This window comes from Thunnus thynnus, chromosome 13 (genome assembly GCF_963924715.1).
Source record: "Thunnus thynnus chromosome 13, fThuThy2.1, whole genome shotgun sequence".
NCBI lineage: Eukaryota > Metazoa > Chordata > Actinopteri > Scombriformes > Scombridae > Thunnus > Thunnus thynnus.
The window spans coordinates 27,496,149-27,517,090 of NC_089529.1; the positions used below are offsets into that span (position 1 = coordinate 27,496,149).

A 20,942-nucleotide genomic window follows, 5' to 3' on the forward strand; every position below is an offset into this window, starting at 1 on the left:
TTGAACAGGCTAGCAAGGGCTAGTGGCTAACACAGCAGCACAGCTAAAAGGCTGCGTTTATCTATGGTAAGCCCTACCCAGCTTAGCTACCACAGCTAACAGGGCTGGAAAATCACTGAAATTTTAAATAATAATTTAGGTTTTTTTTTTTTTATGTTTACACAAATATACAAATGATATCCCTAAAGAACCTCTGGGTTGTAACAAGAGATCTGGCCAAGTCAGTCAATAGCCGCAGCCTTATTCAGTTGTGTTCAGCTGATACAGTATATTTATCATTTGGTTGCAGTAGACTATAAGTGATTTTTGCAGCTGTAGTAAGTGCTGTACAGGAATATGTAAGTAAATAGTGGAATTGTTGAATTTCAACCTGTGGTAATTTACAAGAAATGTACCTGAAAATCTGAAAAGCTGTTGTACTACAAATGAACTTTGAGAAGCCATTCTATATTGATTTCACTGTCTTCTTTCAAGCAAATTACAAATGGTAACTTTATGAGTGCGCAATAATTCAGTATTGTTCAGTATCGACTTGCATGAGTTTACAAAATCTGGTTCTCCAAATGAAGGATTCTGAGCAAATTTAAATTAAAAGCAAAACATCAAAAATTGATTTAAGCAATATCACTCTAGTTCAGCTCTATATACAATATAACTGTTATTCATATCTTACCCTGGGACTCACAATGCCTTGTTGAAGGTGCATCAGATTACAGCAGGAACAGTAATAGTTCTCTTTTCTGTCAAACACCAAGAGACTTTTCAAAAACCAGATGAACACACCTGTGGCTGTATAACCCTTCATTTAAAATGAATATCCACTGACCCAAAGTTACTACTCACACTGCTGCTGCTGTGTTGCTTGGCAACTATTTCGTTACGCTGATGTTCAGGAACTATTTCTTGGTGGATGATATTTTTTGGGAAGGTTAATTTTATTCATTCTTAAAACAATCGTAGGCCTAGATTATATAATTAAAAATGAAAACAATGCAAACAAAAGAAAACAAAAAAACAGCCAGTTAACAAATGATTCGACACAACAAATCATCAAAAAAAGTGTCGGCATGTGTAGTTTTTTAGCCATGCTAGCAGTGGGGGTCTGCGGATGGCGATGTTGCTCTGTTCACCAGCAGACATTCATGTTCCCCAGAGGATGAATCCTATTGGGTTTTTTTTTCTGGCAACACCCTGAGGTTGACATTTTTAGTTTTTTGTGAAAGGTCTCGACAACTATTTGATGGGTTGCCATGAAATTTTATAGATGTACGAGGTGCCCAGAGGATAAATCCAACTGACTGATGAACCCACAACTTTCCTGTAACACCACCTGTAGGTCAAAGTTGTCAATGACGCAGTGAAAGATCTAAATATCTTCTCAATGGACTTGCACAGATTTTATACAGACATTCATGGTTTCCAGATGATGTATCCCTATGACTTTGGGGATCCCCTAAATTCTACTAAAACCATGAGGCTGAGATTTGTGGTTTTGAGTTAAAGGTATACGATGCAGGATTTGTCGGTTACTGTTTGTAAACACAACATTCAAAGTTGGCCCCTCCTCCCCGGCTCAATGTCTCTCCTCTGCTCTCTGTGCCTGTATGCATGAGGATGAGGCTGAGCTACACACATACACACACGCGCGCAACAAGCAGAGCATCTGTGTTGTGTCTGCTATTTTCGTAGCTTCCTCTTGGATGCGTACTTAGATCTGGCACCTGGTAGCTACGTTTTTACAGAGTCCCAACCTCACATCCTACGCGCTGTTATTAGTTGGGAGCTACAAACCCACTGCCCAAAGGTGGATGCCCAGAAACATCCAGAACATAGCAAAATAATAAGAAAATACAGGCAAAGGGCAGGGACTCTGTAGGTAAATATACCATCACACACCTCTATTGGGTCATAAGTGTACATATACATTTGTGTAAATGTACTTTTGTATGAGTCTATGCATTGTTTTTTAGGAAAATCCTGCATAGTATGCCTTTAAATGTCATTGACATGAAAGTTGGTACAGACACTCATGTTCCCCAATAACTTTGGAGCTTTTCCTCTAGACATCATCAGGTCTAAATTTCAGTTTTTCCAAATGTGTTGGTTAATGACCGAATGACATTTCCATCAGCCTCAACTGAGTAAGTACAGCCTCACAGAGCTGCAAACATGGCTGTAAAACTCTTAGTCTTGTTTTGTTTTCAGTCAGTTTGAAGATGACATTACTGTTATGACAGTAATGTTGACAGACAGAATGAAAGTAAACACATAATCACATACACAGAAATTCTGCACTGGCAGACTGTGGGGAGTATCAGGGCCCCATACAGACTCCCTTTGATTACCTGTTCACACAAAGTTTCTAAATATTTACTCCTGTAGTCTCTCAAAGAAACATAGAGAGAGAGCAGTGCAGCTCTGAATGGCTGTAATTACCGTCTCAGCCATTTTGATGTTACATTCTATTTTTTTCAAAGGACATCAATCAATCAGTGTGTGTGTGTGTGTGTGTGTGTGTGTGTGTGTGTGTTTGGTGGTGGTGGGGGGTGGGGGGGTGGGTGGGGGATCTGTGATCTGTGATCAGGCCCACCACAACTGTGTGTCGTTAGTAATCTTCATGATGGTGTTGGAGTCAGAAGTGGCTACACAGTTGTGTGTGTACAGGGAGTACAGCAGAGGGCTCACAACGCAGCCCTGGGGTACACCGTTTTAAGGATGAGGGTAGAAGATCACCTGGGGTTTGCCCATCAGGAAGTCAAGGATCCACATAAACAGTGAAGTGTTTAATCCCAGATCATTGAGTTTTATGAAGAGCCTGGAGGGAACTACGGTGTTAAATGCTGAACTGTAGTCAATGAACAGTAATCTCATATAGCTTCCTTTCTTGTCCAGGTGAGACAGGGTGATGTGGAGGATGTGTGCTATGGTGTCTTCTGTTGATCGGTTGGGACGGTAGGCAAACTGTAGTGGGTCCAGTGTGCTGGCGTTGCCATTGGAAACACCGTGGCAAATTGGATTTGCATGGTGCTACTGCAGTGTGCAGTTCCACTGAATTAATATCGACCAGCATTGACTGAACTGACCTCAAAGGTTCCAAAAATACAGCACCATAAAAGAAAAATACAAGCCTAAAGCTGTGTATCAAACTCTCAATAGTTTTTGATTCTTGACTGAAATTAATCTGTAGAATCCAGTATTGAAATACGAAAGGTATTCAAATTTAATATTAAATGCATGGCCAGAATCTTAATTATGCTTTGGTCATATATTTCCAAAATTGAGGTAATATTTCATTTGGGCAAAGTTGTTTATTTGACATTTATATTCCCCACTTCTGTAGAAACAGAAATCTATTTGTAGCATCGAGTAATAAAACTGTCAAGAATTGGAAATTGAGATTTAATATCTGGTTAGATTGTTACTTTTCTTATTCTTTGATTAAACTCTTCCTGATTTAAATCATAATTTTGCCAATATTAGACTTTTTTTTCTGAAGTAAAGCTGTTGTAAATCTGCTTGACTTTTGACAACATTTAACATTTGATAAGTTTGGCTTCTTTTGGTTAATGAAAAACATAGGAAACATGTTTATATTCCTCAAAGTTATAACTGCTGTACCAAATTTCAAGTATTGCATTGAGACATTTTGTAAAATTTCAAATGATACCCAGCCCAACATTAGAGCAGATATCAGTTTCTTCAGCTGGATAAAATCCCTTCTGGTCCTCCTTACTCACTATTCTTTGGCAAGTGTCAGTACACTGGGGGGAAAAAAGAAGATTTAAATCAATGGCCCATGAATATTCCAACTCGCAATTTAAATTTAATTAGAAATGGTCAAGTTGATATTCTCCATTTCAGTCTATTGACCTTCAGGAGAGAACATCGAGGCCTGAGCTCATCGCTAAATGAAACACTGGAGCCCGAAGGAGGGATGAAAGAGAGACAGAAGGAAGGGAAAGAAAAAGGAGGGAGAAGTGATGGCATTGATGAAAGAGACAGTGACATAGGCATGAGAACAGGGATAAAATCATATGCGCTCACACATACACACACACACACACACACTCCTCCAAGATGGATTTTGCCATCCCACCGTGCCTCATTCTCCGCTGCGGCAATGTCAATCAGAATGAAAATGAAAATCTTTGCGACTCAAATTGGATTTGCACTGATGAAGGTCATTTCATTTGGCAAGAAGAGCAGACTAATTCATGAAATGAGGATTGATTCTGACTGTTCTGCAGCTCATTTCTTCTTCTTTAGTCTCTTATCTTCCTGCAACATAGCCGTCCTGCCTGATGATACCTACTGTATTTCCTAGGACACCCAAATAGACTTTGGCATCCAAACATCGAGATGCGTTGTCTAAGTAATCCCTCAGGACTCACAAATGGAGTGTCTGGCATCACATACACAGTAATTTGGCTTTACAAAAAAACCAAAGTGTGTCGCTGTTTATTTATTCTGTCTTACATGGCTTTAAAAATCAAACCGTATGTGTGAGCTGCTGTGTGTTGAAAAGGCACACAGTGGTTGAAAGCTATCAGTCTTGCTTGCATTGGAGTAGTATTACCTTGAGATCTGATGTCATATAGTAATTTAGGTGCTATGGTGGAAAATGTCAATCACTGTTTCCCACCGTCCAAGGTGACATCCTCAAATGTCATATCATATATATTTAGTTTACTGTCATAGAGGACTAAAAATATTCATATTTAAGAGGCTTAAATCAAAAAATGTGGCAGCTTTCTGCTTAAAAATGACTCAAAACAATTAACAGATTATCAAAATAGCTGGCAATTAATTTAATAGTAGGCAACTAATCGATTAATTGTTCTATAGTAATTTACCCTTTTATCTGTTTTGCCTTTGTTTAAATGAAATTCACTGACAACTTCCCAGTGATGAACTACACATGCAATTAAAACATTTTTTTTTTTTCCAAATGATTGATTCCTCATTTAATTAACAATCTGTTGAAAACTGTGACACACACTTCCTCACACGACAGTCCAAACCCTCAAAATATTCAATTTACAAAGATATAAAACAGATAAAGGCAGCAAACACTCACATTTAAGAAGCTCGAAGTAGCAAATTTTGGGCGTTTTGCTCGATTCTGTAAATAATTTACTTGTGTAAACATTGTTTTGTACCCAAAATGTTGTCAGTAATTTCAACTCCGGCTGAGGAGAGCAATATAAATATGTTTAATCATGTTATTACTGAGAATAACACAATATGTTTGTATTATCATGCTATGATTCCACTGAAAGTCAATAAACAATAACATCAAAATTATCACGGACATAATGTGGATGTAATCTAATGGTGGTGACTATGACTCCCAAACTGCACCTCGGTCACTGTCTGTCCTGTTCAGTGCAGGTGAAATACATGATGTGTGTATGAATGTACTGAACAGCAAATCAGCAAACCCTTCAGTGAATAATCAGTGTTAAAAGGCCTCGTTTAGCTCATTCAGTAGATCTCGGTAGTCACGACCCTTAATCCACTTGAAGGGTTGTGACTCCCAGCGGGGGCCGCTCTTGTCACAGACGTACACACTCACGGAACAATAACATAATCAAGATAAAATCTTCTAACAAATGTCAAATGTGTCAAAAAAGAACAACACTCACTCAAAGGGTTCACTGGGGTCGTCTTTCTGCAGCTCTGTTGGGATGGGGATCCGTTTATAGTACATTTCCCAGTCAAACGCCCCGCGCATGGCGTCCCCTGCCTGCGTCTCGTAGCCGAAGTTGTCATGGTCGATGACGTCGATCATCGGACACACGATAGTCTTCCTGTTCTGGGCGATTCGGTCTGAGAAACACAGTGGGAGGCAAAATGATTAAACCTGAAGAAATACAGTAAAGGTGAAACAGAGGAACGTTTGAGAGTCACCCTGTTCGATCGATTCTATTAATTAATGATTTGATTATGAGGATAGCGCCCATTTTTAGGTGTCAGTGTGTGCTGGATGGCACTAGGGATGACCACTAACGCTATTATGCTACTACCACCAGCACCAAAATATGTGTTGCGTTGCATGTTGTCAGTGTGATGTTTTGTCACTAATTGTCTGTGACACCTGTAAACTCTGAAAAACAGCTATTGATTAATTGAAATATAAACGGCCTTCGCTATTAGAGGCCACAGTAATGTCTTTGTCAAGTTTTGTCTGACTAAAAGTCCAAAATCATAAAATATTCAATTCACAAGGAAAAACAAAAAAACATTTTGCTTAAAAAATGACTGAATCAATTATTCATTTATCACAATAGTGGCCTATTAATTTTCTGTCGATCGATTAATCATTGCAGCTCTAATTACAACTAGGGTATAGGCTTGAAGTTAGAAGAAGGATTGGCCTCAGGTTGATTTTAGACATGTGGTGCTAATGGGATAGATGCTTGTATGTTCCTCACCCAGCAGTGGGGGCAGCCAGTTGACGTTGGCTTCACAGTGGGAGTCCAGGAAGGTGATGACTTCTCCTTTGGCAGCAGCTGCTCCCAGCAGGCGAGTCCGGATCAGACCCTCCCTCTTCTTGGTCCTCAGGATGCGAACTTTTGGCAGCCGCACCATGTACTCCTCTAATGCCACCTTTAGGTGCTCTGTAGAGAGAGAAAGAGCGAGATGGTGGGATTCAGAACGGTCATCAGAATAAGATAAAATGAGATTGATGTCATTGATTCAAAGAGCACAATAGGTTTAAACCCACACTAGTTGAGTTGTTAGAAAGTTGTCCACAAATGGCAAACCATCACTAAACATGCTCTCTTACTAGAGGGGGGAAAAAAAGAGCAAAAGAAAACTAAACCATTAACTGTCACCATCAAACAAGACATCTGCCACTGCCACATGTTCAGCACTGAAATGTTTCCCTCAGGGCTTCTACATCATCACCCACCCTCACTCACACTGGGAAAAACTTCAGATTTTGACTTTCTTTTCTGCACACAGTGATTTTTAAAATATCTTTACTGCAGTCATTAGACAGATTGTTACCCTAAAGAGAGAGAATCCAACTGTGAGGAATGAAAAAAGGAATGAAATCAGCCCCTCCTAACATGTGCGGCGGTCATAAAGCTTTTTGGCAAAAAAAACAAAACAGCGGTTCATCCCAAATTGCAACGATTCTCAACATCTCAACGGACTAAATTCCTAATGCTCTACGAGGGAATTGCAGATCCAGCGAGTGAGTCAGTGAATAAATCACACAACGCCAGTGAGTTGATTTTGCAGGCTTGTGCAACACATGACGGCCATGGTGCCGGAGTTCAGATCGAAGCTGATTTTACGTCTTTCTCAAGCTGCAGTGACACGATAAATCCAGACAGAGAGGGAGATGTCAGCAAAATTGTCAGCTTTTTTTTTTTTTTTTGTAAAAAACAGCAAATATACTGGGAGGTGAGGAAAAATATAGAAATTCAGGAAGAAAGGGCAAACCAGAAATTGAACGAGAGCATCAATCAGTCAAAGAAAGGACTATTCATAGACATTTTTCTCCAATCTTCCCTCTGAGTTGCCTTCAACACAAATCAATTCTGCCATAAATGGAGCCTGTAAATCTTTCTGCTCAACGGTCAAGTCAGTTCTGACAGGTCAATAAAAAAAAACTGGAGCCAGACTCAATGCCATGTTTCATTCGCCGTCTGTGTACTGTCTCTGAGTTTCCAAAACTGTCCCATCTATCTGCTAATTTATCGAACTTCACATGAGATAACACTATCCATCGTTACCTTGCTGTTTTTCATTTCAATCTCGGTTTTTCTCCAACAACCCTCAACATGTTGCTGACATTCGTTTTCTTTTAACACCATCTGGATTGGATGACAAGTCTTGATAAAATACCATGACGCAACCCGACTGGCCATGAATGCTTCCAGATATAATATTATTTAAGACTCATCTCCACCAGAGAGACATGACTCAGCAGTGGTTTTTTGGGGTTTTTTTTTAACAGTATGTCTCCTGGAATGCAAACAGTTTAATTGCAACCAAAGCTGCTGGTATACAGTGACTCACACTCCAACTTCATCACATATGCAAAGTGACTCACGGAAACGAGCCCAAATGTCACTGTAAGTGAGCTGATGTTTGTTTTTTTGAATATCCATTTTCTACATCATTACCCCATGAATTATGCTGCTGTTATTTTCATCACTGCATCATCAACAACTCCACTGAAGAGAAAGAAATGTTTGTCCATAAAACAGTTTTAAAGGATATGAAAGAGACATACAGTTGCATTGTTTGATATGTTCCTTCATTGTGATCGAGGTAGTTTATTCTTTTAAGGATGTCAGACTAGCAAAGCATGACTCACCTGCATGGAGTTACTCTTAAGAGACAGGAAATACAGTGGCCGAGTTGTTTGACAATAAAATACAATTAATATCTGTATTGACAATGTAGGAATATGTCACCTATTTTAACAGTATGTCTGTTTTTAATAGGTTTTAGGATTAAGCTGACATTTATAGCTGATTTATAAACTACACTACATGAAGAGTATTTTTTGGGGAAACATTATATCAATCATTCACATGTTCATCATCAAAAAGTTGTGTCAAATTGGAGTACTCAATTTCTGTTACGACCCATTAAACACATACATTTTTACAACATTGTGTGTGTTGTTCTTGCTTAGTGTCACGGTGCAGGCCCGTGCCCTCTACAGAGTAATGAGTGGTTAGGCAGCTGTCTGCGGTCTGGGAGACGTGAGGTTCGAGACCCGGTGTGGGAACCCTCCTTCACTACACATGGATTTAATGACCACTTATAGTGACTTATAACCAGCTTGTAATGTATTACATCTGCCTATAACTCAGGAATTTCATTACTTTACTTAAAGCACCCAATGACCACTTAGAGTAACTTATAATCACGTTATAATGCATTATTAGTGATTATAATGCATTATAAAAGGTATTACATCTATGGAAATTATAACACACTATGATCCTTGCAAATAAATGTCAGTATTATGATAGTTGACCTCATAAGTCATTATAAAATGCTTTATAATGTGTTATGATTATTCTTATAAAGCATTATGAATATTTATAGCTATAATTATACAGTGCTATAAGCAGATTATAATGCATTATATGTATGTTTATACTGCAATATAGACATGGGCTTCATAGAAAGTGTTACCACTATTTATTATGTATTATAATCTACTTATTATGTATTATAATAACTCATCACAACATTAATATATGCGGTGGAACAATGGCCGGGGGGCTGCATAGGGTGGGTGCCACCCTGAGAGGAAAGGGCGAGCCTTCACTTACATAATGTTGTAATAAATCAGCCCATAAGCAATTAACCATTAGGAGATTGATTCAGGCTAAACTTATGCCCTGCATGGGGCGCTTTTTACATAACCTTCCAAATGACAGGCGGCGAGATTAAACAATGAACATTTGCATTACATGTTCAGTGCAGGAGAGGGGGAGCAGGAAAGGTTATCGTGTCTAATTATGAACGGTTAATTTGACCTGAATAAATTGGAATACGGCTCCTCTGGTTTACTGAAAATTGGTGAGGCTATAAATCACGCTAATGAGAGCGGGCTGACGTCGGCAAACACATTAGTCATTATTAGAATGTGAAGTCCGGGACATGATGAGGGCTCAGACATCATCGATGTCTGGGTCACCTCCGTAGACCCCATTTACCAAACAGCTGAACATTCGTTGCCCTCCATCTGTTTCTGCTGCAGGAACGCGTCGCATCTTCCTCGTGAGCCGTTAATTAAAATTCAATCACACTCAGTAAAACTAAGCAAAGAAGACAAAGGAGTGAAGTGTGGGCAGCAGCTCCACAAGTATTCAACTAGTGGGATTTGTTGACAATTTAGAGTTAATAGATTATCTATTTTTAACCAGCTGCATAAAACAGTGAGTATGACCCCCACACTCTCTTTTTTTTTTTTGTTATTTCATTTTGGCTGAGGCGTGGGGAGATTTCAATTCAATTAACCTCAAATTACAGTGGATCCGATATGGCATCCAGAGCTGCTTTGAAGCTGCTTTTCTGCAACTGTCATTAAAAAAAAAGAGAAAAGGATGCTAAGGGAGAGTCTGTGATGATATAAGCCAGTCTGGGGGGAATTTTAAAAGCACCCCCCCCCCTCCTCTTTTCCCTTCACACAAAATACACACAGCTTAAATAGTTACTGAGGCAATGATCAGAGATGTATTACAGATGTGCCGTCACGACGTAAAATGATGAAAGCAGCATTTTGATGAGCATGAGGAGAGGATGGACAATTTCATATCTCTGCCTTCGAGCACTGTCACACATTTACAGCACACACACACACACACACACACACACACGCATACACATGCTACAGTGCTGCTTCACAGCAAATCCACAACACTAACGTCTCTATCAGTGCTGCTGCATTTCTGTTGCATATTTGAATTCTTTACTCTTTTCTTAAGGTCTTTTTTCTTCCATTTTCTTGAAATATGAGGTCTTTATTCAGGGTTGTTTTTTTTTTTTTACATGGTAGGTTTCTGTCATCCTCTGCTCTCTCTCAACCATTCAGTTTCAGAGGACAACAGGGTTGTGTCTTGTCTAGAAGTCCTTAAGCGTGCACCATCTGCATCCGCCCCACATCCAGTCTGTTCAGGTTGGGTAGGGTCCTGCTGTATTGCAGGTGGTCTCAGGTATGTGTGTTAGTGTGTCTTAACATAGCACACAAGCTGATTTGCTCTCAGCTCTGATTCTATGGAGTCTAATCATTTAAAATATATTTCTTGGGGGATTTTATGACTTTCTCACATAATGTCAGTGGAAAGTAGACGGAAAATATGAGGAGAGAGATGGAATCGAACAATGCAGATTGTGATCTTGAGGCAGAATACCAGCGTGTGCTGAAAATGTGTCTTTTGACAGAAAAATGAGATTGTGAACACTGACAATGACATGTATTGCTACTGTTTTTGACCTCGCCTGTTCATAAATCGGTAGCGTTGTCTCTCTATTGGGGTCTGTTTGGGTCAACCCTATTTTGTATTGGGTCTAATTTTTGAGAGGTCTCTTTTGAACAGGTTCTGACTGTCCTTCAGTTTAAAAATTAAAAGCATGTTGGGTTTGAGTAGGTATTCTATGTTTCAGATCCGGTTTAGACAGGCAGTTACATTTTGGTTCCTGTTCCAAGTTGGTAAAAAAAAACAAAACCCAAAAAACAACAAAAAAAAACCTTGTTAAGCTCCAAGGTTATTTAATCAACCTTTGAGTTTTAAATATATTACTTCATCTTTACGTTTCGGTTGCATTATTTGTAAGAATCGGACTCAATAAGCAGATTAGATGTTGGGTTCAGGTTTCTATCAAATTCCAACCCTAGAGGACAGTCAGGAGCAACTTTCAAGACTTCCAATTTGAAAGAGTAGCGCTGGATAGAAGTTTTTTTTTCTCCTTTACCCAACAGCAAACATCAGTATGAGGTTCATCTCAGGCAAAAGGCCATTAACTGAGAAAGAGGACTGGAATACTCTGGAACACAGACTAACATTTAAAAGATAATAAAGGCTGTAAAAATTAATCAGTGCACTCCAGCCCTCTGTCCTTTCGCTGTGTAATTTGGTCCATAAAGTTATTCATATGCAAAAGAAGCTGATTTGCTTTAGAATTATGCTATCAGGTTATCAAGTGGTACATTTTTTTCAAGGATGATCAGTTCGCTGTTTTCATTTCATTGCATGCTATTTTCAGGAATCAGGTTCTTGCATTTAAAGCAGGAAGGAAGATACTGTCTAATTTCTGTTTTAAATCTTTTTACCAAGAGTCAACGTTCTAAACCTGCTTCAAAATATTCAGTCAAATATTCAGTCAGTGTTTCTTTTACAATCATTCTTAAATCTGCGTTTACATATGGAGGGATGTTGTTGTTGGTGCTATCAGGTGGAAGAGTAAAGTCAATCCTTGGCTTACTGATCACCTCCGTATGTCACACAAGTCATGAAAGATGCTGATCTATGACTGGTTTCAGTCTAACCTCTCATGGCCAAGTCATGCATGATGATTATCTAATTTGACACAGTGACGAACTCCAAAGGCAAAATCTAATCCTGGTATGAAGAAGTCAAATCATCTTCAGTAGAGCATGACATGAAAGATAACTCGAAAAATGTCCAAAGCTAGATGCAAAGTACATCTAAGAATTTATTTGCAAATAGTAAACAGTAACATTACAAAAGAGGAGAATACTGTAACATAAATCAGAAGCAACAACACGACAGAGGATAGCAGAGGTTGAACCGACTTCATAAAGACAGAACAGTAACAGCGGCAGAGGCAGAGTCACTGTTAGTCACTGTTAACACGGCAGCACTGATGTTGTGTTCGCTCTATATCTCTGAACCTCGTCCTGTCGAGCAGCTCTCGTACCGCCGCTGTCGACTGCTGTAAAAATATCCCCACGGGGATTGTTAGTCCTTGAGAGAGTCATTGTCAGAGTCTGAACAGCAGCCTGTCGGCTCAGACCTGTGAGGCAGGTTTGCTTACTGTTGTCTGGTTTCTGTTACTACTGTGGAAAGAGGATGTAGGGAAAAAAAAGAAGAAATAAAAGAAAAGTAATTGGATAAACAACTCTCTGGCCCGTGATCCTATGTTTTATAATTCACATGACCCTAGAAAAAGAAAAGCTTTCAAGTAACATGTCAAAGAGTTCAATGTTCTTCGGTTCTCTATTATCACGAGCATGAGGGAAACTGTAGATGGATCATATAGAGATAATGAAGCGTTTCCAACCTTTCACATGAACTCAATCTTGTACGTCTCTCACCACCATGGCGGAATAACATGTGGTCCTGGTCCCGATGTTGAGAAAGAAAACAACTGCTGGTGTGAATCCTGAATCTTCTGTTCATTATAACATGTTTGTTGTATACTGGAGACATTTTTTTATGTATTTTCATTGCTGAATGATTCAAAACGTTGCTTTACTAGTCTATTGAGATTCTGTGAAAGATGCTTTGCTCAGACATAACAAGTCTAACAACTTATTTTTCTTCTATTCACTCCATAAAAGCGACTGAAATATAAAAAGCTTTCATATAAACGTATTTCTTGTATTTCATTTTGTTTGAATGACTTGTGTTTAAGGATCCTTTGGCCAACAACCTTGCAGAGAATTTACAATAGTGATTGCACTAAACTGCTGCTCTTTTGAGTGTCTTGGGATGAAGTTCAGACACACTTATAGTAGAGTCAAATAATGCACATTGATTTTTAGAATTCTTCCTATTGACATCCCTCCAGCATCTTTTTAGCAGTACAGGGAGGTTTTTTAACTAAGATTTAAAAGTTATTATCAAATATGTATTAGCCAAAACTGAAAAGAGAAGAATATAATAAAGAAATCGACAAACGGGCGCTGAATAAAGTTAAGATGATGGAACAAAAGAGCATTAATGACAAGAAGAAGACTGCGAGCATGGATGAGAAGCCGCAGAGAGCAGAGACATGGAGGCTCTGGTGGCATTAACGCTCATTTTCACGGCCATCATTTATCTTGACAGTCTTATTTCTGCACATCAGTAGACAGTCCGTGCGGCAGACATGACACCGACGTGTATCCTGGTTAATACAACACCGGTCTCCATCTTCTTGAAATCTGTGCATTCAGCTTATTCTTTAATCTTTCTTGATCCATTATTCGTCTGTCTCTTTTAGAGCTGCTTCTCTCAACTGGCTGAACAACCAGAAATGGCCCTCTGCTCTCCAGGGAAGGCTATTAAAACATAATAACAAGTCTTTAGCTGAAACACCACCCTGTCTCTTACTGGCCATTCCTCTTATCATTGCTCATTTCCTGCATTTCTTTCTCCCTTTACTCCCGCTCTCTTTTAGCTTATGCTTAATGGTTAAATTGTATTTATGATTGTTTTGGTATTAAGATTGCCCCCATTAAGCTGGCAGGAGGCCAGTTATTCCCACTATTATGGATGCTAATGATGCTCCTCAGGGAGCAGCTCCAGTTCTCAATTTAAACTTCAATTAAACAGAAATGATAATAATAATAATAATAACATCATTATGAAAACAAGACTAAAAACAAAGAACTCATTTCTGTGAAGTCGTGTTTGTTCAACGCTTTAAAACAGGAAGAATATTAAGATTTAAACTTTAAAACAGGGAGATAATGACTACATTGAATGAGATCCCATTCAAATATTCTGTGACAAGCAAGCGTTTATTAAAAGACATCCTTCCCAGAATGCCTTTCTCTCTCAATTTCTCCCTTTCCGCTAACATGCCCGGACACTTACAGGTACTAATGAAGTGAGCGTCCCAATAGAATAGCTCTCATCTCCAAAGTACACTCCAATTAAAAATGAAGGGGGAAAAAAACAAACACTTGCTAAAACATGATAACATGCTCCACTGCTTCTCGCTGCCTGTTGTGTAAAACAAAACAAAAAAAACGCCTTTTACCCTCCTCGCCCTGGAAATACGTCTTTATTAAGGAACAAAATGAGTTAAAGAAAATGAAATCAGAACATGACGGCACTTATTTAACGTGTGAAGAGTTAGTCTTAAAATTTCATTTAATTGACTGTAAAAAGTTTCAGCAAAAACTTTATGAAGGATGTCTAAAGCCCAAAGTGTCCTTCGACTTCTAAAGTCTAAAACCCAAAGTTATTCAATTCACAATTATATAAATGGAACCAGAGCATTTTTGCAATTCTGCTTCATGAATTCCAAGTTGCTTTGTGTCTAATGATGAATCAATAGTCATTTCAGCACTTAACATTTCAAGAAAAAAAGAAAATAGAAAAAAGATATTAAGATGACATTGAGACAGGTGAGTCAAAACCAAATGCAAAGTTCAGCAGACATGCGATATGTGAGAGGTGGAGCTTGGAGGACTGATGTGGAAGGTGTTGTGTGGTAATAACTAGAACACAGTTACCACCACAATAGTGCATAGATAGCAGGATAAAACAATCGCACTGTGTCCAATGTTACCTGCAGATCAACAACTTAATGTTGGATCGTTAAGCATCAAACGTTGTAGCAGAGCAGGTTCAACAATTCAAGGTCATCACAGGCCCCAAGAGGATGATGGGAACTTTCAATCACAAGGTAATACTTTTGTCAGAATGCGAGAATTATTCAGAAGCTGTTGAAGAAGAGTGGAATGATGATAAAGACGCCACTGAATAGGAATTTGAACTTTATGGATAATATTGAATCTGCAATGGTGACTTCATCTCGCACAAGTAGGCATGAATATAAATCCCAACCAATCAAGTAATCCTCCAACCTTCCAATAAAATAAAAATGTAGTCTTAAAATGTAGTTTCAACAAGAAATATACCACATTACGCAAATATTCATGCCATTTCATGAGGCATTTGTTGACCTGGCCACCAAAAAAAATCACTGGTACTACACTCCAATTAAAAACGAGGGGGGAAAAACAAACACTTGCTAAAACATGATAACATGCTCCACTGCTTCTCGCTGCCTCTTGTGTAAAAAAACAAAACAAAACAAAAAAAAAACGCCTTTTACCCCCTTGGCGCTGGAAATACGGCTTTATTAAGGAACAAAATGAGTTAAAGAAAATGAAATGAGAACATGACGGCACTTGTTTAATGTGTGAACAGTTAGTCTTAAAATTTCATTTAACTGACTGATATTGATCTCTTTTATGATGAACTTGAATACAGCTTCTACAGAAAGACGCATCCACATATCCAATTCAGGAAGATGCATGAAACAAACGTTAAAATTAAAACTGCATGCTGACGTTTCGGCAATTGTGCTTTTTTCAGAGCTACTGAAGAAGTGTGCTTGTGTGTGGGCTACGGTGATCATGACGTGTTGTGCGGTAGAGCACACCACCCTGTGGGTTTGAGTGCAGAAGCTACACAATGGGCTAAAATTAAAACATGAAGCTTTCCTTTCATAGTATTCCATCTACTATATTTATCAAAAAGCTAATATAATTCAGTCACATCAAAATCATCGAACCAAACCTTTTCCCTGCGTTGGTTGTCACTGTTCATTCCACAATGCACAACCATTTCAACTGATGCAAAACAAGACAGCGAATTGAGTTTCTATTGAAAAGCCTTCTTGTGACGGGAAGGTGAATGTCCTTCCATGTCTGCCTGGTCAGCTTTAACAATGGGACACTGCAGGTCCCTTGTTGAGTCACTGCCACAACGTGTGTCAGCTGTTATCAGGGCCAGAGGTGGTCTACTGCGGTACTGAACACAGACTCTAGTTTCTGCTCTACTCTGTTTCAGCAGCATCACAGAGAGGAACATGTACCTGCGCGCCTATGTGGTCAGACTTGTAGATGACAGATGGTGAGCAGAGAAATCCGTGGAGAAAGTAGCCCATTAGCTGTGCTAACCTTGAAAGTATCGGGGAGGTTGGGAAGCCGGAGCCAACACTCCCCTGCAGGGAGAGCGAGGGATGAACGTTGTCCCTGCACGGGCTGCGGAAATTCAATTACAGCCTAATGAAGAGTGAGCTGACCTCCCCTCACCATCACACACCACCCCTCCTCCTCTCCCTCCTCTCACCCAACTAAAGCTCATCATGTACTGTAGCTGGGCAGGTTAGCAGGTCTAACTGGTTTCACTGAGACTGCTGGTGTCTCTGTCCACAGGGCATTTGTGTCTCTTTGTCTTACTTCACCCCGTCATCATTACACTGCATTCCTCTCATATTGCTCTCTTTCTATCCTTGTCACCCTCAGTTTCCTCCTTCATCTCTCTGCTTTGCTCTTTACTGAGCTCTGTGACCTGTTTAGTTAGTTTTTTTTAAAGGTGCATTAAATGAAAGAAACAATATTTTATCTGTTTTGAGTAGGGCTGGACAATATGGGAAATTAATATCACAAAAATGACATTTGTCTAGTTCTGGTGTTTAATACTCAAAACATAGGTGTTCAATAGAGTGATTTTAGAGTTATTTACCTGTCCTCTAACAGAATTATACCATTGTGAATTCATAGGGTTTTATCAGCACCAATGACTCACTACTTATCAGCATAATGTGAGAAAAGAGAGCTGCCATTATCGTGACCGCTAATTTGCCAAATTTTACTCAGTTCTCATGTCGACTCAGACTACACTGTGAGTGAGATAACTTGGTTCAGGTGTTGTACTGAGAGCTGAGCCTACAGTACCTGATGTTCAAGCACTCACTTTTGGGCTATAGACTGAAATTACCATCACTGTGTTCACATTTTTCATCTTATCAAACATAGACAATGTCCTTGCAAATGAGATCTCAACATTTTCCATCTGAAGCAAAAAGAAAAAAGCCATTAATATAATGCGTGGTGACAAATGACCTCTTCATTACACAGTTCTGTTGGACATCTGCTCTACTCTAATTGGCTATTTTATTCATTTCATTGTGAAGGTACCTTTTAAATTTATGTCTATTACAGCCTGCCATCAATCATGCCCAAGATCTGTTGATTTCGACCTTTCTCACTGATAGAGGTTGATAGAAGTCATAAATTACTTAATTCCCTGTTAAAGCATCCACCTCACCGCTCAGTCTCTGTTTTTCACATTATCTCTACTCCCTCCTCCTTCCTCTGACGTCTCTCTGAATGTTATTTCATGCATCTTGATTGCTCAATTTCTCAATCTATGAATTAATTTATTCCTCGTACCCGTTTATCACCTGCCTCCACACTGCACTGCACTTTCATTTTTACTGGCAAAACATGTTAAACGCCATTAAAACCGTGTCATACCATCTCAAATTGCTAACAAAGTAATGGCAACCAAGTATATAGAACTAATTACACTTAAAAAAAGAAAAAGTCTTATTACTATTTGGTGTTACCGAATGAAATATTTTCATTCTAATTGATCCCATCAGGCACTGACAGACAGTGAATAATTGGGCAGTAAATCTGGAGTCAGTGGCAGGTTTCTATCACAAGAGGTGATACTGCAGTGTGGCTCAGTGGTCCTGTGGAGAGGGACTGTCTCTGTCACAGACCATAGTTAACCATGATGGATACATCTGGACTCACACTGTCCCCGATTTAATGAAACTCTGCACCGGAGACATCTAAGCCCAATAACAGGCCAGAGATGAGATATGAAAGGAAAATATGAAGCTATTCTGTGATTGACAAAATCTTTTTCAACCTTGGTTTCTTTCAGAAATCTTTAGTAACATCACAGACACATGGTGTCCCTCAGCCTTGGCACTGATTCTACGAGTCTCTGAAGGGATGAACGCCATTCTTCCAAAAGATATTCCCTTATTTAGTGTTTTGATGATGGTGGTGGAGAGCGCTGTCTAACACATCAGTCCAAAATCTCCCATAGGTGTTTAACTGTGAAGGCCATAGCATATGATTCATATCATTTTCATACTCATCAAACCATTCAGTGACCCCTTGTGCCCTATGAATTGGGGCATTGTCATCCTGGAAGAGACCACTCCCATCAGGATAGAAATGTTTCATCATAGGATAAAGGTGATGACTCTTTGCAGTGACCCTTCCCTCTAAGGGGACAAGTGGACCCAAACCATGCCAGCAAAATGCCCCCCAAAGCATAACAGAGCCACCAGATCCCCTCACTGTAGGGGTCAAGGATTCAGGCCTGTGCCGGTTTTTCCTTTAATTTGTCACCCATCTGTATATTTTTCCTTACATACCGATATTAGGTATTTTCTTTGTGTTGCATGCATCTTAAGGAATGTAATAAACCTTTAGTTGAGGCACTATGTTCATGTGTCAATAAGACAAACTGGAACAACATCTAGTATGGGGCCCTTAGGTGTGAATTCAGTAGCTTGATAGGAACGACCCCAAGATGTCTGACATATTGACAGGTCCATATCATAACTCATCATACAAAGGAGAAGTCCATTGATAATGGGAAACATATGTTGAAGAAGTGGAAAGGTATAAAAGATCCCAGCTCAAGTTGGCTTGTTGTTCATTGTATTTGCATGTGACAGAACCCCGGCCGGATAAAGCCGTATTCAACTTATGCTTCTTTGTGTGTCTCACTCTATTCGGATCATCAGAAATACATAGTTACACATACTCAGCCATTTTTTGCCCTGTATGAGACCAAGAGAGTGCTAACTGATAACTAGACCTGACAGGCAGCTGACTGACCAGTCAGTCCAAGCAGAAGTGCATCTGCCATCCTCATTGCATAATTTGAGATGTTGAACAGGGATGACAGCACATTAAACACAGCTCCTACACATGCTGAGCTAGAATTTGCAACTATGAAGGTAGAAATCAACAAGGGCAAAAAGTACAGCTAGATTATAAATCTAGAAACTGACACAGAGAGTGACCAACCAAGCTAATTTTACTCATGTTTGGTCAAAGCTTTCAAGAGCTGTCAGATAAAAAAGAACCCCATGTCTTCAATCAGTTACAAACTTCCACCTTTTCTTGACTTCGTTCTATATTGACTATATTTAAACCAAAGCAGCATTGAACATGATGAGCACCAATGCAAATGCTTAAAAAAAACACCAATAAAACTGTCTCTAAGTGAGTCTTTAATGGTGACCTCATCCTGGGCCTGATAATCTGACTGAATGGGCATTTCGTTTGACTTCATTCATTCATTCTTTGCTGATTTCTTGTTAGTAGGGGAGGTTATTTTGTCTTGTTTTGTCCGAAACAATCAGTCGTGAGTGACGTATCTGTCCTGCCGACCTCATTTTTACCTGACATGTAACCAGCAGATTAAAACCACCCATATAGCTGCTGCAATCTCATCCATGCTTGTCAACATTTTTGTGGCCATTTTTATGTCACTATTTTGAATTTACTTATTTAACCTCTACCTTTACAGGGTAGGTTGGCTGAGCATATATGCTCTTTTATAGTAATTCCCTGTTCACAGTAAAATCACAAGGAAGGTAACCACGATGGTCAATCACGTTAATAAAACAGAAATTAGACAATATACAATGTGCAGGCTCAGTGAAAACAGTCGCAAGCAGGTAGAGAACGATGCCTGTTTTGTATTTTTGGGTGACATTGCAGATTATTCCAAAAGATTGCTGCACTAAGAGTAAAGGCAGTCTTTTCTAGATCAGTTCTGGTTCGGGGTTCCTGAAGCATCAACCAGTCAGTGTCTCACTGTCAAATATGGACCAAAGTGCCAAAGCAGCAGCAATGAGATAAAAATCGGCAATTTCCCACTAATGGCTTCATATATAAATAAGTACCAATGACTATGACGTCACTCAGACTATTGTTTCTCCAACCAGGTGAACACCTGTAAGTGAGCACAACATCAGATCCTATTTGAATCAATTAATTGATCTGTAACCATGCTAGCACCAGCAGATGTGAACATTAAATCTAACCAATAAAGAATCACACATTTTTAAATGGCCGCTCTCTTCTTCATATTCTAAACCAAAGCCTGTTTCAGCAGGAATTACATAATTTAGGAAGGAAAAGAGATGGCTTTTCTTAATCTAGATAATTTAATATTATTAATGGTTCTTGGGTAATATCATTCACCCCCAGAATCATCAGGCCTCAAATCAGTTGACCTGGATCAGCACCCATCATCCTCTTTTCTCAGTGTGATGTAGATTTAGGTCAATAAGAGAAAAACAGTGTATTATGTCTAATTGCGTTTGTGTTTGAATATTGCTTTGTGTATGATTTTAACATGTTATCTATGTGGATGGTATTCCATTTAGCATGCCATGCATAATCATCTGATGATATTTCTTTTTATCCAGAGTAGAAAGATTCTCTTGTGTGCCTGGAACACCATGGCTGATTACAAAAAAAAATAGAAAAATCATAGTGACAATTGGAGAAAAGAGTTTTTTTTCTTACTTAAAAACCCAGCAGGTGCTGTGCCTGCATTATATTATTTTCTATTGAGGATACTGTGGGAGGAAAAATGGATCCCTCTGCCTTT

At 39.1% G+C, this 20,942-nt stretch overlaps 1 protein-coding gene across 1 annotated transcript in view; it reads right to left on the reverse strand.

Annotated features, from left to right (window-relative positions):
- LOC137196071 (polypeptide N-acetylgalactosaminyltransferase 10-like) overlaps nucleotides 1–20,942 on the reverse strand; it is a 106,375-nt gene that overhangs the window by 32,819 nt on the left and 52,614 nt on the right. The window contains exons 5-6 of the mRNA XM_067608879.1: nucleotides 6,435–6,620; nucleotides 5,646–5,829 (exon numbers count right to left, since the gene is read on the reverse strand). Of these exons, the coding sequence (XP_067464980.1) occupies nucleotides 5,646–5,829; nucleotides 6,435–6,620 (370 nt within the window). The remainder of the gene's footprint in view (nucleotides 1–5,645; nucleotides 5,830–6,434; nucleotides 6,621–20,942) is intronic.